General features: G+C 40.8%; 1 protein-coding gene across 1 annotated transcript in view; it reads left to right on the plus strand.

The window, feature by feature from the left end:
• Nucleotides 1-23,053, plus strand: part of GTF2F2 (general transcription factor IIF subunit 2) — a 138,034-nt gene that overhangs the window by 13,696 nt on the left and 101,285 nt on the right. The window contains exons 2-4 of the mRNA XM_040267221.1: nucleotides 535-608; nucleotides 8,383-8,401; nucleotides 9,890-10,034. Of these exons, the coding sequence (XP_040123155.1) occupies nucleotides 535-608; nucleotides 8,383-8,401; nucleotides 9,890-10,034 (238 nt within the window). The remainder of the gene's footprint in view (nucleotides 1-534; nucleotides 609-8,382; nucleotides 8,402-9,889; nucleotides 10,035-23,053) is intronic.

Consider the following 23,053-nt stretch of genomic DNA (forward strand, 5'->3'; position numbering starts at 1 on the left):
TTTGAAAAGTGCATATCACAGTGTCAGGGAAGTAGTGTTATATAAATGCTAGTTGTTACACTGAATAATTTATTTCACATTGAATAATTTATTTTACATTGAATCTTTTATTTCAACAGATCCTTCATCATATTAGTTATCTTATACATAATAAAACATGACTTTTCAAATCATCTTAAGCTCAGTAGTGTCTCTACATAACATGCCAGTGTTATTCTCCAAGAAGCCTTTTCTGGCAGCCTTTCTCATCTCTGAACTTTTATTAGGCTTAATTAGCGCTTCATTATTGTTAAGCTATATGACCAGTTTTAGTTTTGTGTCACCGACTCAATTGCTGTTAAACACTTTGAGAGCTAAAATCATTTCTTACATATCTTAGTATCTCTTTAGTGCAAAAGATAATCAGAGCTTGCTATGGGTCAGTTATGACAGACAGAAAGTAAAATAGAAGCTGTATATCACTTTATGCTTAAAAGGATTTGTTAGCTTGTTTGCATCCAAAACCTAGTTTAATAGTGTTTTGTTTTGTTTTAGGTTCCTAAATATTTGTCGCAGCAATGGGCTAAAGCCCCTGGAAGAGGTGAAGTTGGGAAGCTGAGGATTGCCAAGTAAGTTATTTATGAATTTTTGACATTTTATGAAACTTGTTTGAATTTATTTTACAAGTGCTTTTAAACAGAGTTTATCTGGAAAATAAGAAATGATGAGCTTGCCAAGGCTTGTTAAGAGCTGGTTAGGTGCCCTGTAAGGATTCGTGTGTGTGCATGCGCGCGTGCACACATACTCTTCTAATGACAGGTGTAAATATCAAGTACAATTTGCTGCTAAAACCTATTGGCAGTAAAGTAGCAGAGTATGTAGTTCCCTCATCCATCTGTCCTCTGCATCTTTGAGGAGGTCTGCTTGAGTTGGCCATAGCTGGATGCACCAATAAGTGCTTCAGTAGAAGGATTTTGCCATTGTGCCACCGTAACTATTTATAGAGGCTTTGGAAGAGGGTAGGGAATACCTTGCAAACAGCGCAAGAGTGTTTGGTGTTTCCTGGTTGAGGAACTGGCCTTGTTTGAAAGGGAAGCCCTTGTAGCTCAGCTGGTGTCAGCCACAGGCCTCGTGTTCCCTTCTTTCTGTCCATTCATTCATAGTCCAGCTGTAATCAGATGTCCACACCCACTCCTCCACTGAAACAGCTCTTTTCTGCCACCAGTATCCTCCTCTTTGTCACTGAGTTTTTGCTTGTTAACAGACCACCCCAAAGTTTAGTGGCTGAGAACAAAACCATCTTACTTGTTTTTAATTCTGTGGAGGCAGCTCCAGGCAGTTCTTGTCGTGGCTGACCTGGCTGGTCTCCCCGGCTGGAATGGTCTCGCCGGTGTGTCTGGGCTTGGTTTACTGTCAGCCAGGGCTGTGGCCACCTGTGTCTCCTCTCCATTGTGCTCATTCCCATGATGGCGAAGGAGTTCCTGGTAGCGAAAGAGGGAAGCCCCTCTGCACAGACACTTTGCAAACCTGTGCTTGCATCATGTTTGCCAAATGTAACTTGCAGTAGACTCCGCCTCCAGGTGGGATTTGCGGTAAAGAATTTGTTGCCTTAAAAAAAAAAAAACAACAACAATCTACCACATTCATGGGCTTCCCTGGTGCCTGCAGTGGAGGAGATGTAAGAGACAAGAGTTTGATCCCTGGGTTGGGGAAGATCCCCTGGAGGAGAAAAGGGCAACCCACTCCAGTATTCGTGCCTGGAGAATCCCATGGACAGAGGAGCCTGGCAGGCCACAGTCCGTGGGGTGCCAGAGTCGGACAGGACTGAGCACAAGCACCGCATCCGTATTCTAAAATCCAAGAGTCAACTAGCAGCCTCCTCGGTTGCCCTTCAGCGTAACTTGACAGAGTGAGCACTTCCACCCTCACACCGTACTGTTTTCATCTCACTTCTGAGACATCACTCTCTTGGTGGCTCCTTCTCATCTTCTCCGTCTCTGAATGTTATTTGAACCCCCTCTGGAGGTGTTCTTTGGAGGAGCAATGCTGTGTTCTTGGATGACGTCATGTCTTTAAAGTAAGAAACTTTTAACACTTTCTTGTGTTTATGCCCCTAAGTACTTTTTGTTCTTTATCTTACTTACCTTTGTTTCAGACAGATCTTTTAGTTCTTCCTTTTGATTTCACAAGCCATATTGGAAACAGGCCTGCTTTTATATCCAGAGTTCTGAAATTAGGTAGAGACCGGTAGTATCTTAAGAAGCTACTATACATTTAATAGCAGAACCAGCCTTGAATTCAGTCCTTTGAGTGGTAAGAAAACTCATGCAGCTTCCAGTTCCTGTCACTTACTGTCCTTACTGTCACTTACTGTCCGTGAGACTGTGGACAGACACTTAATCTTCTGAGCTTAGATTCCGAATCTTCCTTTCCCTACCATGAATATTGCCCTCTGAAAATCTCTGTGTACAGAAAATACCTAGTTTAGGAATGTACAGTCTTTCTTTTGGTATGAGGAAGAGGGAGCTAGTATGGGAAATAGAGTCAAAGGAGCTGAGCTGTAGGGAGACCTATGCAAGCCCTGAAAGTGAAACTGTAAGTCACTCAGTCGTGTCCAACTCTTTGTGACCCCGTGGACTTCTCCAGGCCAGAATACTGGAGTGGATAGCCTTTCCCTTCTCCAGGGGATCTTCCCAGCCCAGGAATCGAACCCAGGTCTCTCGCATTGCAAGTGGTTTCTCTACCAGCTGAGCCACATGGGAAGCCTGTGCAAGCCCTAAGTACTGCTTTGATGCCTAAAGCATCTATTAAAGATAGCATGCTAAATAGTCAATAATGGGTATGCTGCGATTTTTCTTGATCACTCTTTGTTTGGAAGAAAATTTCAAATGTGTCCTTAGTTTAAAGCAGGTATTTTATATAGTCCCATCCAGTATGCCTAGGGTAGCCATGTCCCCACGTTATGACCGGTTTACATGTTATATCATTTACGTAGTTTTATGTGCAGTTATTAATAGTGTCCCTTCTTTCACTCCCAGAGTGTCCTGGTTTTGGCAATAAACTGTATGTAACTTCCCTGCTGGCTCAGGTGGTAGATAATCTGCCTGCAATGCAGGAGACCTGGGTTCGATCCCTGGGTTAGGAAGATCCCCTGGAGGGAAAAATAGCAACCCACTCCAGTATTCTTGACTTCCCTGGTGGCTCAGATGGTAAAGCATCTGCCTACAATGTCGGAGACCTGAGTTCGATCCCTGGATCAGGAAGATCTCCTGGAGAAGGAATGGCAACCCACTCCAGTATTCTTGCCTGGAAAATCCCATGGACAGAGGAGCCTGACAGGCTATAGTCCATGGGGTCACAAAGAACTGGACACAACTGAGCAATTAACACACACTTGCCCTTAATAATAACAGATGTATGTGTATCTTCAGTTCAGTTCAGTCGCTCAGTTGTGTCCGACTCTTTGCAACCCCATGAATCACAGCACGCCAGGCCTCCCTGTCCATCACCAACTCCCGGAGTTCACCCAAACTCATATCCATCGAGTCGGTGATGCCGTCCAGCCATCTCATCCTCTGTCGTCCCCTTCTCCTCTTGCCCCCAATCCCTCGCAGCATCAGGCTCTTTTCCAGTGAGTCAACTCTTTGCATCAGGTGGCCAAAGTATTGGAGTTTTAGCTTCAGCATCAGTCCTTCCAGTGAACACCCAGGACTGATCTCCTTTAGGATGTGTATTTTATATGTAAATTAAAAGCCTAGCAGATTTTCTACCTAACGTGAAATATAGAAGAGCTAGACGCTGTTAACGATGAGAACAGATATACAGTGATTGGTTCCCCAAGATTGCTGTAGAAATGCTTGAAAAGAGCTTGTTCTGGAGTGTGTCCCCTACTGTCTCATTTATGTTTCTAATTGACTCATTTTTCGTTCTTCTTACTGATCACTAGAGTCACTATTACATAAGTGTAGGGTAAATGAGGAATGGTTTAGCAGTGCATGTGACTAGGTTATCAAGACTTAATTTCAGCTAAATATGAGTCATCAAAGTTTTGTGGCTGTAAGCAAAAGGCTTCATTTATTGGGGGATTGTTGTTTCGAGTGAAGTGGGCTGATAACCCCACTCTTCTCTGTCAGCTTATGGGGCAGACATTGTGCTCCATTTTCAGCGCTGCACTGAGAGACATGGACAAATAAGTCCGTTCAGTGGATTGAGACTAGGACAGTGAGAAGACGAAAATCAGTTTCCTGTGAGGAGCGTTTGAAGGGGCTGTGGCCGTTCGAGAGGAGATCTAGGGCAAACCAGGTGAAACTATCTGGTTTTTAAAAGCTAGAAGATGTATAATTAAGTATTGATGTTTAGAGGCAGAGTAACCCTTTATGGGTTATCTGTGTGGTTCAAAAAACATATATTTGGGTAAAAAAATGAAAAACAGCTAAGGTTTTAAAAAAGCAGTGTGCCATACTGATAAGGAGTATGGACTCAGGAGTCAGTCAGCTCTGGGTTTAATCCAGACCTTGTCATTTACCAGCCATGTGACTCTGGGGAAGTTGCTTATGACCCTTTGTTGCTTCCTCATCTGTTAAAAGGAGATGGTGTTAATACCTCATGGATTCAGTGTGTGTAAAATACTTAGTAAGTGTTCACGTACTGTCATATCCCACATACTACCCAGTACATGCATCGACTCTGCGTCATGTCTGATGTCTTCTCTCCCGCTCTGATCTCCCAGAGTTAAACAGCAGCAGCAGCTTCCTGTGCCAAGAGCTGGAAGAAATGGTGCGGACGTTGGTTCTAGCAGAGACAGGGCTATGGAGTAGAGGAATCGAGAGCGGCAGAGAAGGGAGGGGAGACGCGCAGCTGCAAATGCAGCTCTTCCTCAGTGTGGTCTGTTAACAGCTGAGGAGAGGGAGAGCCCACTTATGAATAAGCTGAGAGTAGCAGCCTGCTGTAACAGTTGGTAATGTTTGGGCCGTTGGCACCAAGCATTCCCCACCACGTCCCTGAATCATTGTACTTGCTTTTCTTTAATACCTTTGAACATCTGATGGGTATTACATTTTAATTGGTTTACAGTTTTGCTTTAGTTTAATTTTAAAACCAGCCTTTCTGCATAACCATCCTGCCTCAGAAAACTTCAGTTTTCAAAATCTTTGATAAATGTCATGTTTTACTGACAGTTATAGTCTGTGATAATACAGCTTCTCTCAGAGATGTGTAATTTCTAGTTTTATTTGTAAACACATTTAACATTCAAGGTCATGTGGGAGCCCACTAAGAATGGAAAATATGCAAATAAAAATCAGTGAGATAATTTTCTGTTATAAAAATTGAGTAAGTTTAGAACAGTGTTACACTGTTGATAGGAGTTTAAATTAGTACAAACTTTCTGAAGGGCAGTCTGGCAACACACATGTATGTTAATGCATATATATATACACGTACACACATATGTACGTATGTGTACATATCTCATACACACAAGCACAGATAACACACTGCTGCTCAAAACAAAGCAGAATAACAGTCCACTGTTTTCTCTGCCAGTCAGCTCACAGCGCAAGTGTTATGTTCAGTTCTTGGTACTGCCCTTACAGAAAGACATTGAGAGACTCATCTCGCAGAGGGGGACTCAGACAATGGGAAAGCTGGGATATAATAATAAAATCCTCGTGCCTTTGACCCAGCAATTCCATCAATTTCTAAAACCTATCCTGTGGAAATAAAAGTTAGCGATGCAAAGATTGATACACAAAGATAATCGTTTCAGCATTGTTTGTTATGGAGAAAAATGAGTAGCATTCTCAAATTTCTTAGTAAGGGATTAATTAAGTAAACTGGGGACATTTTTAAATTGTTTAATATTTTTAAATTGAAAAAAAATTTTTTTTTTTAATTTGAAACAGTCTCAAGCAGCAGAAAACTTGGAAGAACAATATAAAGAACTTTTCCACCAGATAGGTCCATGTAATACAGCATTCTCCTGTGACTTTTCAGGAATATAATTTGAATACATTCCTGTCTTCTAATGTATCATGCATTGATATTAACAAGAGATCTGTATAAAGTTAGAAATATCAAAAGCCACATTAACTGTTTCATTTTTGTTATTATTTTAATAAATATTTAAATCGCTAAAAGAAAGCAGTAAGGTTTCCCTTAGGGATATATCTCCTAAATTCAGAATGTGTTAAAGTATGTACCTCACTGGGGAAAATAAAGAGCTACTTTCTGACAGGGGGATTCTCTTTTGCAGTCACAGTTCACCCTTTTAAATCTATGAATTAACAACCAAATAGTACTACTACCTAATCATCAGACTTCATTTAAGATTTGCCAATTGTCTCAATGATGTTTTACAGCAAAAGGATCCAGTCCACAGTCTTGCATGACCTTCTGTTGTCAGATCTCTAGTTTTCCTTAATCTAGGAATCCTGTTATAGTTATAAAATCCTGTTTCATGGATTGGAACTGGTTTTGTTTTCCCATTAAACTGAGACCTTGAGGATAAAGAGCTACACTCATGCCGTGCGTTTGTCTTGAGGCCCTGGATGTGCAGCAAACACTGAGTGGCGGTGAATGAACGGACCACTGAAAGAAGGCATGGGTTGGAACTCAGCCTAGTGTTGCAGAGAAATAGTGCTTGCCCACCTGAAGTTTCTTGGATCATGTCTTTCTACTTGTTATACTTTTGTTCTTAATCACTCAGCAAACTCAGTGATTGATCATCAGCTAATAAATACCTCGTATGAGCTTAGGGAGTTTAACATTTTAAGTCTGAATATAAATGTTAGATTTGGAGGAACTTTGAATATGGTACTTGCTATTCTTTTGTAGCGTTCCATTGCCTAAAGGATAAGGTCTGTGCTCTGATATTGGAGATCATTCATGGTCTGGGTCCATTTTTCCTTTGTAGTCCATCTCCTACTATTCCTTATTTTGTGCTTTCCCTCCCAGCCAAATCTGATCACATTTTTCTGATCAGACTCTTCCATGACTTTGCTTAGCTATTTACTTTTGATACTAGTTGAAAAGTGGCCTCTTGCTGAGCCAATGCTTACCTCTTAAAATAGAAGAGATGTTCTCCCGTCTGATCCTGGCATATTGTGGTTCTCTTAGTTAAAGTTTATCTGATTTTATGGTTATGGATTTAGCTTTTATATCTTCTGCTGGCTGGCAAAGGGGCCCTGCACTCAGTACTTTGCATAAGACAGGTATTTAATACATATTTTTTTTAAATTAGGCTATTATTAGGGAGTACATTGATCCCATATTGGTAAAAAACAATTTAAAAACATGTAATTCAAATAAATAAAAAATAGTATGGGACTTCTCTGGTGATATAGTGGATAGGAGTCCGCCTGCCAGTGCAGGGGACACAGGTGCAATCCCTGGTCCAGGCAGATTCCACATGCTGAGCAGCAACTGAGCCTGTGAGCCGCCCCTACTGAGGCCACATGCTGCGACTACTGAGGCCCATGTACCTCGAGCCTGTGCTCTGCAGCGAGAAGCCACTGCACTGAGAAGCTCCGCACTCCACAGCTAGAGAGCAGCCCCTGCTCTCTGCAGCTAGAGAAAGCCTGTACATAGCAAGGAGGACTCAGTGCACCCCAAAGTCAAAAGCAAATTATAAAAAAAGGTAGTGTAAAAGGGTAGTTACTGTAGCTAATAGTAGAAGATGTTAGCAGTAGAATCTTGGCTGATTTAAAATTTTTTTTGGCTTGTCTGTAGTAAAATTATTTCTGTATGAGCATATTATTTAAGATTAAGCATATTATTAAGATTAAGCATATTATTAAGAAGATTGCTTATAATTTTAAAATAATTTTTGATCTTTAAAATTTTGTTAAGTAAATGAAACTTCTTTAGCTGGACAAAATAAATGGTAAAATTTGTTGAAGTTCTCTATATCTGGTATTAAACATGCCATTCACATGCTGCTGAATGCTAAAAATACACAAAAATTAAAATAAGAATTGTAATAGGATCATTATGTGACTAAAATATTATTAGGGCAGGTTGTTATAGTGTTAAGAGACACAAACTTATAACATCTAAAATATTCACTGGTGGGACTTCCTTGGTAGTTCAGTGGTTAAGACTCCATGCTTCCACTGCAGGGGACTCAGGTCTGATCCCTGGTCAAGGAACTAAGAACCTGCGTGCAGTGCAGTGCAGTGCGGTCAAAAAATAAAATGAAATATTCGCGTGGGATTAATGTGAATTTTTTTCTCCTGTAGGATTATAAATAGAATAGTTAGGAGAACCAAAGGTAATATTAATCTCTGTAAATGTAATATTTTAATGTACATATGAAGTTGTGTTTCTTTTATTAATAGTTCTTAGCTTACATTTGGAAAAAACATGAAATTAAATAATTGAAATGTTTTCTTTCCTCTCTTTCAGAAATCAAGGAAGGACCGAGGTAAGATTATTTCTATGGAAATTTTATTTAAAACACGAGATTATTTTACTGTGCATTAGAATTAGTAAAAAGAGGGTAGTGTTTGCTCTGGAAAACTCCACATGAAACTGGTGGCTGGTCAGGAAAACAGTGTAAATGCCGCTTTTGTGTGAGTGAACAGGCTCCTTTCTAGTTGCTCATACTGAGCATTTTTCTACTTTGACCTGAATATCCCCTCTCTTGGTTCTATGAAAACTAGTATTGCTTCAGTAATACTTTAACATTATTTCAGAGTGGCAAATGTATTTGACACAGATTTTTGAAGGCCTTGGATTTTGACCCATTGAGTCTAGGACATAATTTGCGGTACCTGTCACATACTAGCTGCTGCTGCTGTTGCTAAGTCGCTTCAGTCGTGTCTGACTCTGTGCGACCCCATAGATGGCAGCCCACCAGGCTCCGCCGCCCCTGGTATTCTCCAGGCAAGAACACTGGAGTGGGTTGCCATTTCCTTCTCCAATGCAGAAAAGTGAAAAGTGAAAGTGAAGTTGCTCAGTCGTGTCTGACTCTTAGCGACCCCATGGACTGCAGCCTACCAGGCTCCTCCGTCCATTGGATTTTCCAGGCAAGAGTACTGGAGTGGGTTGCCATTGCCTTCTCCAGTCACATACTAGAGAGATACTTAAATAATATTTCATAATCTTTCAATGTGATTGAGAGATCAGCACTTTAAGTTTATAAATCCCTTTGATGAAAAATTTGGGGAGATATGGTAAAAAAGCATTTTGAAAGATTGGATCTTTCAAAAAAGACCTACTGGGTCTTTTCATTTTAAACCTCAATATTGAATTATCCTTATAAATACTTAGTTGTATTTGTTGAAATATTTGAAAGTAAAACAGCACCATGTACTCATGGTAGTCATTGGATCTAAAAAAGAAAGCCATCTTCTGCTTATGGGAGTGTTTAAGCTTTCTGAGTAAATAGATCTCTTCCCCCTGCTTCAGATAGTTGCTTTCTTAATACTTAACGTTCACTGATTCAGCAAATACTGTTTTTCTTCTGTGTGCCAGGCATTTTGCTCGGAGATGGGTGGCTGAACAAATGGATGGATGGATGGATAGTTATGTTTATCTATCCATCCACCTAATATTTATTTAATTTATTTACGGGTATAAATATAACAAGACACAGGTCCTTGACTGCAGATACCTTAGGGAAACAAGTTACTTCTATTTTACAAATAGAATTTTTTCAGCTATAGACCAGAGGAAACATTTGAAAGCTATCTTTATAATGGTAGATTAACCCCATTGTTCAGACAAATAGGAATAGATTCTCTTTTTATGACTAATTATTAAAGCTTATTTGATAAAATTTTTAAAAGTGCTTCATAAAATGATTGGAAAAGATTCACATTAAAATATTTGATTTATAGTCACAGTTTCTGTACAGATGCTTTGAATACAAAAGTATATTGTAATAAGCTCTCGTTAATGTGTCTACTAGGTTTCATTTACTTTGAATGAGGATCTTGCAAATATTCATGATATTGGTGGAAAACCGGCTTCAGTCAGTGCTCCTAGAGAACATCCATTTGTCTTACAAAGTGTCGGAGGACAGACATTAACCGTGTTCACTGAGAGCTCCTCAGGTAAGTGGGCATAGAATCATTTAAATGCAATTCCTGGACGTGTTGTGTAGATAATCTCTCTCAACACACTCTCAAAGGTCATTACCAGGGCTGTCCTACCTATGATTCTTTCTACCTCTAATTCACATCGTGCTACTTCTCTGCCTGGTGCTCGAAGTCTTTTCCTATGATTGATGGATTTTTGACCGTTACTGGAAGGGTTTAACTTCCATGTGGGGCATGAAGAAATAGAACAAAGCAGATGGAAGAGTGTGGTACATCAAGCTGTCTTCCAGGATGTTGAGGAAACAGTATTATGAGTTTTGCCAAGATAAGGTCATCCTTGCCTGTTTTGGTAAATTGATATTCAGCAACTGTAAATTGTGTTTTAAAAAATACTGCATAATACTAGGGAATATTTAGTCAAAATATAGGAAATACTTTGGCTCGTGTGTGCTTTATTTCTTAATGCATAGGGATTGACTTCTTTTAATTGGTATCGACTTCTAAGAAGCTCTGCATGGTTTTTAATTTTGTGTGTTTGCTCTTAAATGTTTTAATAGCTCAGTAAAAGGGGAGCAGGTGTTTCAGTTTGTGAATTAAATATAGAGGGGACTTTTTTGGTGGCATATGTAAGAGTATATGTTCATTTTCATTGTTTCTTGGTTGTTAAGCTTCACTGAATTTGCAATACTACTAGTAAAGCAACAGGCTGCCTCATTTTAACAACTAATTTCTCATACCTAATTCAGAAAGTTTATTTGGTTGTATAAAAGAAAAACATCCATGGTTTTGTTGTATTTTCATTAAACATTACAAAGAAAGGTATAAGAAATTATATGTTAAGAACATTATTGTTTTAACAGAATATACAGTTGATCCTTGAAAGATGGGAAGGTTAAGGGCACGAACACTCACAGTTGAAAACACAGGTATAGTTTACAGTGGGCTCTTCTTGTCCAGGGTTCCTCCATGTTTGCCGTTGTGTGTACTCGAAGTCACCAACTATAGATTGAATAGTACTGTGGTTTTTACCATTGAGAAAAATCTGCATTTAAGTAGACCCTTGAAATTCAAATCCATGTTCTTCAGGGGTCAGCTGTACTCCAGCAAATTTTTGTGGTGTCTTAGATTGCCAATATGTGCATAAACTAATGTCAGAAAATCATTGTTTTTTTTTTCCCCTTGGATGTAGAATTTAAAAAGTGGTAAAATGTAAATTTTCTGTCATGTGGTTTACAGTTAAGGAAGATGAAATTGTTAGTTACTCAGTTGTGTCCAAATCTTTTCGATTCATGGACTGTAGTCCACCAGGCTCCTCTGTCCATGGAATTCTCCAGGCAAGAATACTGGGGTGGGTTGCCATTCCCTTCTCCCAGGGATCAAACCTGGGTCTCCTGCGCTGCAGGCAGATTCTGTACCATCAGCCACCATGGTTTATTTCATTATTCTGTTGCCATAATTTATAGTGTAATATTACGGGAAGTAGAGACTGTTAAACATATGCATTTTCTCCTGGAGAAGATTCAACCATTCAACAAATATTGTGCAGGGCACAGCATAGGCACAATTAGTCTAGCAACTGGTTGGATTTAATAAGGCCTATTGAGCCTGTGAGGTTTCCTCTACTTCTGTGCTTGCTCCTGGAGAGGAAGAGGCGTGGCACCAAAATGATAAAGAGGAAGCAGTCTGGGAAAAAAGCCTGAGGTGGGGAAACTTGTACTTCTTGGTAGAAAAAGGTGCCCTGTTTCAGACTTTTCACCTCTTATCAGGTTGGTAGTTTTTCTGAAGTATGACTCATTGCTGGTACTTACACAAAAGACGGTAATTTAGAAAGCTAAGGTTTGTTATTGTCAAAATTAATCTTTCGTATTTAATCTTGTAAATCCTTTCGTTAGTGTTGTGCTCTTTCTGAACATTTTGTCTTCACATTTGGGGTTACAATGTACTCCAAAGTGAATATGGCTTTATGAGGATTATCTTGCCAGGAATATGGAAAAGGATCAAGATTGTCCTTCTTCTGGAGTTTGTACAGTGTGTTCTTTGTAGAACTGTGATAATGCAAGTGAGGTCTAAGTTGCCGTTAGATGGTGCACACTCCAAGGGAAGTCTTTGGTGCCTAATGTCAGTTGTTCTGTCTCATGTCATTGTTCCTTAACTCTCTTTGCACTTTCTTTTTTTCTCTCTCTATATTTTATTTTATTTGGCTGCATGGGGTCTTAGTTGCAGCATGTGGGGTCTAGTTCTCTGACCAGGAGTCTAACCTGGGCCCCCTCTATTGGGAGCACAGGTCTTAGCCACTGGATCACCAGGGAAGTCCCTCTTTGCATCTTTCTGTGGTTTAATTTCCTTGAGGACAAGGGTGGAAGCTGGAGGCTATTGCCATAATCCAGGGAAGGGATGACAGAGATTTGGATCAGCGGGGTAGCAGTGACAAAGGTCTAGTCTCTCATCTGATGTCCCGTCCCATCCTTCGTTGTCTTAACAGACAGTCCACTTGGATTTCTCATCACCTGAAATGGAGAAGATACAAAATCGGGTTGACTTCTTCATTCCTTTATTCTCCATATGTCCTTATTTCTGTCAGTGATACATCGTTCTGTTCTGAGCTGCCTCTAACTCTCACATGCAGTCAGTTGCTTGTTAGGTCATTTCTGTAGTAGAAATACACATTTCCTTCTTGTTTTCCTTTTTTAATATTCGTTTTTATTCATTTGGTTCTGCTGGATCTTAACTGTGGCTCGTGCAGCGTGTTTTAGTTGTGGCCTGTGGGATCTGGTTCTCTAACGAGGGACTGAACTTGATCCCCCTCCGTTGAGAGTGCGGAGTCTTAGCCACTGAATCACCAGGGATGAACCGCATACACATTTCTTGATACCACTTAACCCACTGTCCTCTGAACACTTCAGCTGTCCTCTCTACCCTCCAAGCTGCTAGAATCCCTTCTCCCTTCCCAGAGCCTCCCGACACTGCTGCCTCTCCTTCTTCCCTTGTTTTCCTCTGCCAGGGATGTGTTTGCTTTTTATAGTCGTAACCAGCTTTCCCTTTTCCAGCTTTGTTGATTCTTCCTTCATCTAGACGTCTATGGCAGTAAGGTTTGTATTCTTCATTTTGTCCCTGAACTAAGCATTATGGGCAGGGGACCACGTCTCATGCTTCTTGCCAGAGTGTCTCATATAGGACTGAACACAGCACGTGGGCTTGCTAAAGCAAATACTATTGAAATAGTTGATTTTCTCCTAAGAATTACTGATATCCTAAAGGTACTCTTTAGAGTGATTTTAAGTGAGATGGCTTGTTAGTGACAAAGGATAGATTTTCTTATTTCAAAGTTAAGTCTTTTTCTTAAGACCCTTGAGATTCAAAATTGAATATTAAATTCCTTTGTTCCCTATGTTATTTCTTGCTCATTATATTTTTATTTTGGCACAAATGATTCTTCTGCTTTTTCTTTGCCAGTCAGATTAGTTCAGTGCTGTGTGATGTGGCGCTTGGTTGACCACTAGACACGTTACCATATTGCTTGGTGCATTTCCTGTGTGCTAAGAATCAGTTATATGATTTTCAGAGGTTTGAATTAAGCTTTATGTGTATCTTGTGTGTGCTTTATAGCATTCAGACTACAGCTGTTTTCTTCTGTTGAATTTTTTTCTTATCACTGCTTTTACATGAATTTTGCTGTTGTGTGAATTATCACCATCTGCATATTGCTAGTTGCCATTGCAATGGAACTCTGAGTTGTTTTTTTTTTAAGTATAGTTGATTTACAGTGTTGTGTTAATTTACAGTGTTGTGTGTTAATTTCTGCCGTACAGCAAATGATTCAGTTATAGACACATACATTCTTTTAAAAATTCTTTTGGTTTATGGTTTATCATAGCTCCATGTGCTATACTGTTGGACCTTCTTTATCAGTTCTATGTATAATGGTTTTCTGTGTCTGTAAGTCTCTTTCTGTTTTGTAAATAAGTATCATAGTTTTCGATTTCAGATATAAATGATTTCATGTGACATTTGTCTTTGACCTGCTTCACATAGTATGATAATCTTTAAGTCCATCTGCGTTGCTTCAGCTGGCATTATTCCATTCTTTTTGTGGCTGAGTGGTATTCCATTGTGCATATGTAAGTACCCCATCAGCTTTATCCGTTCATCTGTTGAGGGACACTTAGGTTGTCTCCATGTCTTGGCTGTTGTGAGTAGTGCTGCCATGAACATAGGGGTGCATGCATCTCTTTGAATTATAGTTGAACTATATTCTTGTTATATTTGCTGTGATACAGAGTACTTTATATCATTTTATATTCTCATAACTATTTGGTTTAGGAAAATTGAAGGAACTTTTTGTTAATTTTTACACCTTTTTTGTCATTAAGCAGTAATAGTAGACAAAAACGGACAACCTGTTGTACATTTATTTTGTCCGCTGTGTTGAGTACTCCTTAGCAACTATTTCACACAACAAGCTTATGGGGTAGAAACCATGGTCATTTAATTGATGAGAGAAACGGGGCTTACTTAGGATATAATTTGACCAACATGCAGCTGGTAGACCTGTGCCCTTAGTCATCATACTGGTGGTTTTCAGAGTGTAGGTGTAAAATTAATTTTGTGAGTAACTGGCAGCTTTGAAAAAAAGAAAGAAATTGAATGGGGGGAAAAAGTGAACTTTTATATTTGGGAACATTTCAAACACATGCTGAAGTAGAATAATATCAACTCACCCAGCTTCTTTAAGGTGCTGTTGGTGATTAAGAGGGGCTTCCCAGGTGACTTGGTGGTAAGGAATCCACCTGCCAAGCAGGAGATGTGGGTTTAATCCCTGGGTTGGGGTGATCCCCTGGAGAAGTGAATGGCAACCCACTCCAGCGTTCTTGCCTGGGAAATCCAATGGACAGAGGAGCCTGGCAGGCTACAGTCCATGGGGTTGCAAAGAGTCAGACATGACTTAGGGACTAAACAGCAGCAGCAGTGATTAAAAACAAATTACTTTTGTAAAAAGATATTTCCCTTTTTTCAAATATGTTTGCACCCCTCATTGTCCTGGTGCATTTTATTTCTAAGCCTTTATAAAGTCTATAAATCACTGTGATTTTATCTAAATGATACGTCGCTTCACTTATTATAAATCTCAGTTCCTTTGTAAATTGCCTATTGGATTTGCCCTGCAGAAACAAAAATAACCTGTCTGATCATTGTCTGCAAATTATGAGTATGTTTTTAACCTGCCACTTTCCAGACACAAAGCTGTGTTTATATATTATGTAGAGCAGTGATTTCCACCTGGGAGGCTGCTTTGCGTCATCTAGAGACATTTTTGATGACTGACTTCCCTGGTGGCTCAGTGGTAAAGAATCCACTTGCCAGCACAGGAGCCGCCGGAGACTTGGGTTCAATCCCTGGTTCAGGATGTACCCTGGCAATGGAACTGGCAACCCACTTCATTTTTCTTGCCTGGAGAATCCCATGGACAGAGGAGCCTGGCTAGCTACAGTCCATGGGGTCACAAAGAGTTGAACATGACTGAGTGACTTGAGCACGCACACAGACATTTTTGACTGTCACCCTGGGTGCGTGTTCCTGGCATGGAATAATTGGGGATGTCACCAAACAGCCTGCTGTGCATCGAACAGCTCCTTGCAGCACAGAACTGTCCAGCCCAAAATGTCAGTAGTGCCAAGGATGAGAAACCCTCCTCTTGTAGAAAAGAAGGTGTTATTTTAAGTGGACAAGCTATTTGGTATAACTACTGGTGAGATTAAAGTTATAAAATAAAAATGTTTGTTTTTTTTGATGGAGCCAACAGGAGTGATGAGAACCTGTTCACCTCCCCAGTAGCTGTTTTTTTTTTTTGTTGTTCTTCTCCTGTTCTTCCCCTGCCCCTCCTCCTGCTGCTGTTTTTCTTCCTTTTGTTGTATCAGAAGAAATTTCTGTGCTTTTAGGGGACTGCTCTTGAGGTTTTAGCTTAACTTTTAGTTGGAGCATTCTGTTTACATTTAAGACAACTATCAATGTGTGTATTCCTGTTGCCATTTTCTTAATTGTTTGGGGTTTGTTTCTTTAGGTCTTTTTTCCCCCTTCTTTCTTTCTCATATCTTGTGTTTCCCACCTAGAGAAGTTCCTTTAGCTTTGTTGTAAAACTGGATTGGTGGTGCTGTATTCTCTCAGCTTCTGCTTGTCTGTAAAGCTTTTGATTTCTCCATGGAATCTGAATTGAGAGCCTTGTGGGTTGATTGCTTTTGGTTGTAAGTTTTTCGCTTTCAGCACTTTAAATATATCCTGCCACTCCCTTCTGGCCTGCAGCTTAACTTTTCATTGTGGAAAAAATTTTAAGCATATGCAAAAGTAGAGAAATAGTATAGTGAAACTCCATGTGCCTGTCATCTAACTTCAGACTTCAGCATTTGATCATCTTGTTTCACCTCTTCCCCAGCCACTGTTCTTTGTACCTCACAGGGTTCACACAACATATCATTCCACCCTTAAATTCTTAGTACAAGTCTCCATAAGGATTCCTTTTTTAAAGATACATAAGCACAGTAGCATTACGGTACCTTAAAAAAATGGGCATTAATTGCAAAATACCGTCATAGATGTCACCAGTGGAGACTATTTAATGCTCACACTCCAGTGTTTCTTGATTTTTTCCCCCCTCTTTACGTTCTGTTTTCTGATTTATGGTTCAGCTGTATGTGAAATCCCAGTGGTTTGCAATTTTATAGCCTACGTTATCCACTTGAACAGGTACCACTGGAGAAAATACAATTCATCAAGTCATTTGTATTACTGCGAAGGCGTGGAGTAATCTTTTTGCAGAACTGTTTGAGGAATTTGGCTGACAAAGAAGTGACAGAATAGAAAATCATTTTTAGAGCTGTATGTACCAAGGCACCGATGTGAAATTTGTAATACTGTTGGAGGGGAAAATACTTAAGCGATGTTTACTGAATGTCATGCATTATTCTCAGATTGCATAAAATTAAAGTTAACAAATACATACATTTAGAAAGAAAAAGATCTTGTCAATGCAATATGACCAAACTCTAAAGAAATAGAGGCTTGTAAAAGAAAAGTTAACAATAAAATAGAAGCAGTATAGGAATTTATACGATGACCAGACTAAAAGTGTTACTTAATTCAATATGGTTTCTTTGAGTGGGGAATGTACTAGTGTGTCTCGGTAAAGCAGTAGGGACATACAGTTTGTATATAAACCTCAATTTAAAATATTACTTTCTTTTTATTTCTTTAAGCATAATTTTTTTTATTCACTTACTGGTTGTCCTGGGTCCTTGCTGCTGCGTGGGCTTTCCTCTAGCTGCGGGCGAGCCCGGGGCTACTGTCTAGTTGTGGTGTGCACGCTTCTCTCCGTGGTGGCCTCTCTTGGTGCGGGGCTCGGGCTTTACGGCGCACGGGCCTCAGTAGCTGCGGCTCCCAGGCTCTAGAGCACCGGCTCAGTAGTTGTAGCGCGTGTGCACAGTTGCTCCAAGGCACATGGGATCTTCCCAGATCAGGGATCGAACCTGTGTCTCCTGCGCTGGCAGGTGTGTTCTTTATCACTGAGCCACCAGGGAAGCCCTGAATTGTTAATTTCTTGAAAAACTAAAGAAATTGATCACAAAGAATAGAGAAACCAGTTTCATCTAGGTCAAATTTAAGTTTAAAATAAACCTCTTGAAAGTTAGGTCAGTTTTATGTCTTTAATGCACAGTGACTTAGTAAACATTTTAAAATTCTGGAATAAAACCTCATTCCTCCATGTTTATACCAACTTGTTAGAAATAGGCAGCTGTGGCCTGGCCAGAGGTGAAGCACTGATAGAGAGCCAGTGTGCTTTTTGAAAGACTGTTTGAAAAGGAATTCACTGAAGCCTTCTTTAAAATTTTACTTTAAGGACTGTGTGTGAGTATCAGTCGTCAGTATCTTGCTTGTACTGTGTCATTAGCTATTCCCAAAGAAGAAGGTGGGGGGAACTCTACAGACACATAGTGTTTGCACATTTTTCCCTCCTCCTTTAAGAGGTTTTCTGGAGAATATTTTATGGTTAGAAGTTGCAGCCTTCTCCTGCTCACAGAGAAAAAAGCACACCACCCAGGGTTATTTACAGCTTTGGTTTCTTTTCTGTAACTACACACAGCTTCATGACTGTGAGGATTTGGTAGATATTTTTCTTACTTTGTAACTTGTTATGTATCATAACTAAACAGTTTTTTGAGAAGAGCCCCTATATTGTTCAGCAAAGGAAAAATATCCAGTGATTTGGAGTGGTTCTCAATCCCTTTTCTGCATCTTCTAGGTGAAGGGTGATGTTCCTTACCTTCCCAAGTTAGGGAAGTTAGACTGCCGTGGTTTGGGAATTGTGGCATACATGTCATAAATGCTCTGGGTGCTCCCCCCACCCCCATGATCCGGCAGCCCTGGCCGTTCCTGGGCACACTGGCCAGCGTCTAAACCTCAGCATCTCTCTGTGTCTCTGCTGGCCAGGAGGGTGGGTCAGAAATGACAGGGTGGCAGCCCTCCCTCTGGGAGCCAGTATTGGAAAGGACTGGGTGGGTGACCACCCAGCCCGCTTAGTGCTGGGTAGGGTAGCCCAGGCACGTGCCCTGCGCTGTCTCGCAGAGTTCTCAGCACGGCGGCCGCACCTGTCAGTGCTGTGCAGCTGGTGCCTGTTCTCTAGACGCAGCTCTTCAGTGACTTCTTTCCCCTTCCTGTCTCTTTTCTCCAATCCTCTTCCAGCGTTTCCTGGCATCACCTCACCAGCAAACTACCTGGAAACCTTTGGAGCTTCTGGAGGAATAGTAACCAAGATAGAGATAGTAAACTGTAGCTCTCTCTTTATTCGAGAACTGAAAATGATGTCTTTATACGGGTTACTTGGCACCACCCCCCTGCTTTGGCCGTGCCGCTTGGATTATGGGATCTTAATTCTCTGATCAAGGATTGGAACCCATGCCCTCAACAGGGAAAGCCTGGACTGCTAACCACTGGACCACCAGGGAATTCCCTGGCGCACACACCTTTTTAAAAAATCATGGACCAAATGTGGTATTATAATCCTTTTAAAATTAATATCATACTTCACAACTGACCATGTATACTCACACTAGTATTTTTGTGAGAGTTCTGGTGTGTTCTCTGATCCTCAGCCTTCTCTCTTGGAGGGTCTGTGCATCCGAGAGATTTTAGCCCCTTGTGTTTCCTGGGGACACCACACATGAAGCAGACTCCAGTCGGCCCAGATGTCCCGCGGCTGAAACTCTGGAAGGTTTTGCCCAGGAAGTCGAGGGGCGCTTTCGGGCCACATCAGGCTTCCGCGGCTGTGTCGCTGCCTCTCATCACCGCGTTCTGCTGCTGTCTCCGTCAGTGCCGGCTGCCAGTCTGGCCACTGTCGTCTCCCTCGCCTGTCTCTGCTCCACCAGGGTGACGGTCACACTCTACCCCATCCCCGCAGGCCCCAGGGGATTCTGTGCCGCTCAGCCCTCCTTCTCTTCACCGGGACTCTTCTGGTTCCCCCTCTGAGCTGTGGCTGTGATGCTGGTAAAGTTTGCTCAAGTACTGCTGCCTCTCCTCTGTTTTGGATTTCCGCACCTAGTTTTTCATTTATGCAGTTTCTCTGTATTCTCCAGCTTTTTGAAATAACTACTTCAGTGCCACAGACCTTTCCAATTAGAATATAAATTACCCAGGAAGACAGTTGTAAGGGAAAAACAATATGCAGTATCTCCTTAGCAGAAAAGAACTATCATTTGTTGGGGACAATTTTATTTCAAGACTGTAAAGTTCATGAAAAGTAATTCAAATAAATTAACTGCATCACTGATTCAGCTGGCATTCACTTTCCACCAAAGCTTGTACTTGCTTCAAAGTCTTGTAAGAAAAGAATATTAAAAGATGTTAAGTGGGAGAAAGAGAAATTAATTGGAGCCTATGTGATAACTTCACTGGATTATGTGTCTCACAAAGATAAGCACAGTCTCTTTCTGTTAAAAAAAAAAAAAAGAAAGATAAATAAATAAAATGCTGGAACCATGACCCATGACTCTGGTTGGTTTCTTAACATGTTATTAGTCATTTAGAAGTTTAATATTTCTGATATTACAGTATTTCTAAATGGTACTGGTTATGTCAAGACTTATGCTTGAAAGATTAAAAAAAAATTCTGTATTAGGAAGGAAACAAAATTACTCAGGATATGTAAGTGATTAGTCTAGACAATTCAGTGTTGAATCCGTGAATTTACCTACCAGTGTTTTCTGTTTTGATCTGAGTTGTGGTTACATGAGTACATTCACTTTGTGAAAACTCATCGAAGCTGGAAATTTATGATTTGTGTACTTTTCTTCATTAAAAATTTTATTACCAGCGAAGGCAGAAAGCACAAGAAGAAAACACAATTTTCTAAAAAAATCCAGCAGCCAGCTCTTTTAGTTGGTTCAAAAAAGTTAAATCACAGGTGTTAAATCACATTGTGTTAGTTTGCCAGGGCTGCCGTAACAAAATGCCACAGACTGAGCAGCTTAAAAAACAAGTTTATTTTCTCACCGTTCTGGAGGCTGGAAGTCCAAGATGAAGGTGCTGGCGGGTTTGATTTCTTCTGAGGCCTCTCTCCTTGGCCTGCTGATGGCTGCCCCCTTGCTGCCTCTTCACACGGCCTTCCCTCTGCACACATGCACCCCTGGTGTGTCTCTCTGTGACCAAGTTTCTTCCTGTAAGGACACCAGTCACGTGGCCCACCCTAACGCGAATGCAGTACGTGTGGGGTTGCAGTGTCCCGTCTTGGTCTCGGCCTTGGTTTGGTTTCTCCAGAAGTTCACCCTGTGGGTTATGATACGACATTTGGTCTGGAACCCGAGAGTGACTGCAGCGCAGGGTGATGTCTGCCGCATAGTTCACGTGCCACTGAAAAGCAGTGTATACTTGAGTCAATGGAATCATATTGGCTGAATTTATAGAATTAGGAATGCCACTTAAGTGGTAATTTTCTCACATTATTAGTGGAGAGGTCAATGCCTGTTGACCCAGACCATTTCTGAACGGGAATGTGTGTATGTGTGTGCACGTGTGTGCATGCATGCACGCACATGTGCAGGGTTGTGGTGGTAATGGAATATTGGTTGGAAGAGACCTTATTTTACTAATGAAGGTAATTCTGACATTCAAAGACAGTGGCTCTGCTGCACAGTTAAAAGGAGAGTATATGGATAGAATAAAAGGTCATAGACTGAAGGGGAGTTATAGTACTAGGCCAAAGGTGTTTTAGGACAAGACATTCAAGGATATATTGGTTCATTATTAAAGTAAAATAGAAACCAGCAAGCTTTGGACTGTTGAAACTGCTACCTCCCAGCTGTAATATCTTTTAACTTGGAAAACATGGCTCTTGTCACCCTTTTTTTGTTTGTTTTTTAGTTAAATTGCAAGGGTAGAAGAGGAAGCGCCTAATGATTATCAGGTTCAGCAATGAACTCACAAATATAACTCACAAATTGATGTGTGTCATGGCTACTCGGATAGAATAGCCTGGCAGGCTACAGTCCACAGGATCCCAGAGTTGGACACGACTGAGTGACTGACACACACACACGGCTACTAAAATACTGCTGATAGGTTTTTTTTTTATGAATACTGAGATTTTAGACAAGGCATTTCTTCAGAGGGCCGGGATAGTAACCACTATTCCTTATTATACTTAGCTGTTTTGCATAGTTATTTTACCTGCCCCATCTCAGAAAACATATGGATTGCAGACTGCCTAATTTTACTTCAGTCTCTTTTTTTTGAGGCAGGGAAATTGTTCTGAATGCCTTTGAGAAGTAGAACTGGAGACCAGTTTTTGTTATTCTGTGTCCATGCCTTTCCTGCCATGGAAAGAAGTGAAGAGATAAGTAAAAAGCCAAGTTGTATATCTTTGGACATAGGACAGAATGATAATAAGCTCTGTAGTTTTTGCTCTAGGAGTCTGGATAAAAGTGAAACATATTTAAGTGATTTGGGAGATCCTGTCAGACTATTCGTTTTGCACCTCTGGAGTAAGAAACGCTATAAATTTTCCTTTGTCTCTGAAGTTAGGGGAGATTAAAAGAAAAAATTCCTGGAGAGGGAATCTTAATATTCCTGAAGGCTACCAGACCCATCTTAGGGGTAGGATCATAGTTTATTTGGCTAGGGAATTAAGAAAGCAGACAGTGAAGACTAACAGGGTGTTAATGTAACTGTAACTTAGGGTGAAACGCACTGTGATTCACTGTCTGAAAGAGAAGCGTGTGTGTGCGCATGCTCAGTCCCGTCTGACTCTGCAGCCCGCCAGGCTCCTCTGTTCATGGAATCTTTCAGGCAAGAATACTGGAGTGGGTTGCCATTTCCTCCTCCGGGGACCTTCCCGACCCAGGGATTGAACCTTCCATCTCCTGCGTTGGCAGGTCATGCTTTACCACTAGCGCCGCCCGGAAAGCCCATGTATAGGCTGTAAAAACCCATCATTGGTACTCTGCTTTACAGCATACTTTTGCAATACTATCACGTGATCCTCAAGAATTCTGATAGGAAAAATAAATCACCCAAGATGGGTTAAGTGGACCACCTACTGTGAGATCCTTATTAGACCTGAGCCCTGAGAACAGAATGTTTAGAAAAGACACACAGTTCTTGTCCTCACCGAGTTAGCATCTATAAAGGAGGTAGTAGGGGAGGTGGTTCACTGGGAACAAAAGAGAAGATGCAGCAAATTATCCGGGATGAGTGAGAGAAGCTTCGCCAGGAACCCAGCTTGAGTTAAGACCTGAAGTATTAGTTGGGGTTCTGCTTGGGCAAGCAAAGCATGCCTGTTGCCTTCAAGCAGCATGTGTGGAGGGTTGAAAATTTGCAAGTGTAAAATGATGAGAATTTGCAAGTGTAAAATGATGAGGCGCAGAGTGAGGAGAGCTGGGACTAGGTGTGCATGCTCATCAGAGAGTGACCTGAGCTCTGATGATGACTGCTTTTTCCCTGCTCTGCTAAAGGGAAATGGTAGCTCCTAGAAGTTTGTGAATCCTAGTGAAAAT

This window comes from Oryx dammah, unplaced genomic scaffold (genome assembly GCF_014754425.2).
Source record: "Oryx dammah isolate SB20612 unplaced genomic scaffold, SCBI_Odam_1.1 HiC_scaffold_24, whole genome shotgun sequence".
In the NCBI taxonomy this organism is placed as follows: Eukaryota; Metazoa; Chordata; class Mammalia; order Artiodactyla; family Bovidae; genus Oryx; species Oryx dammah.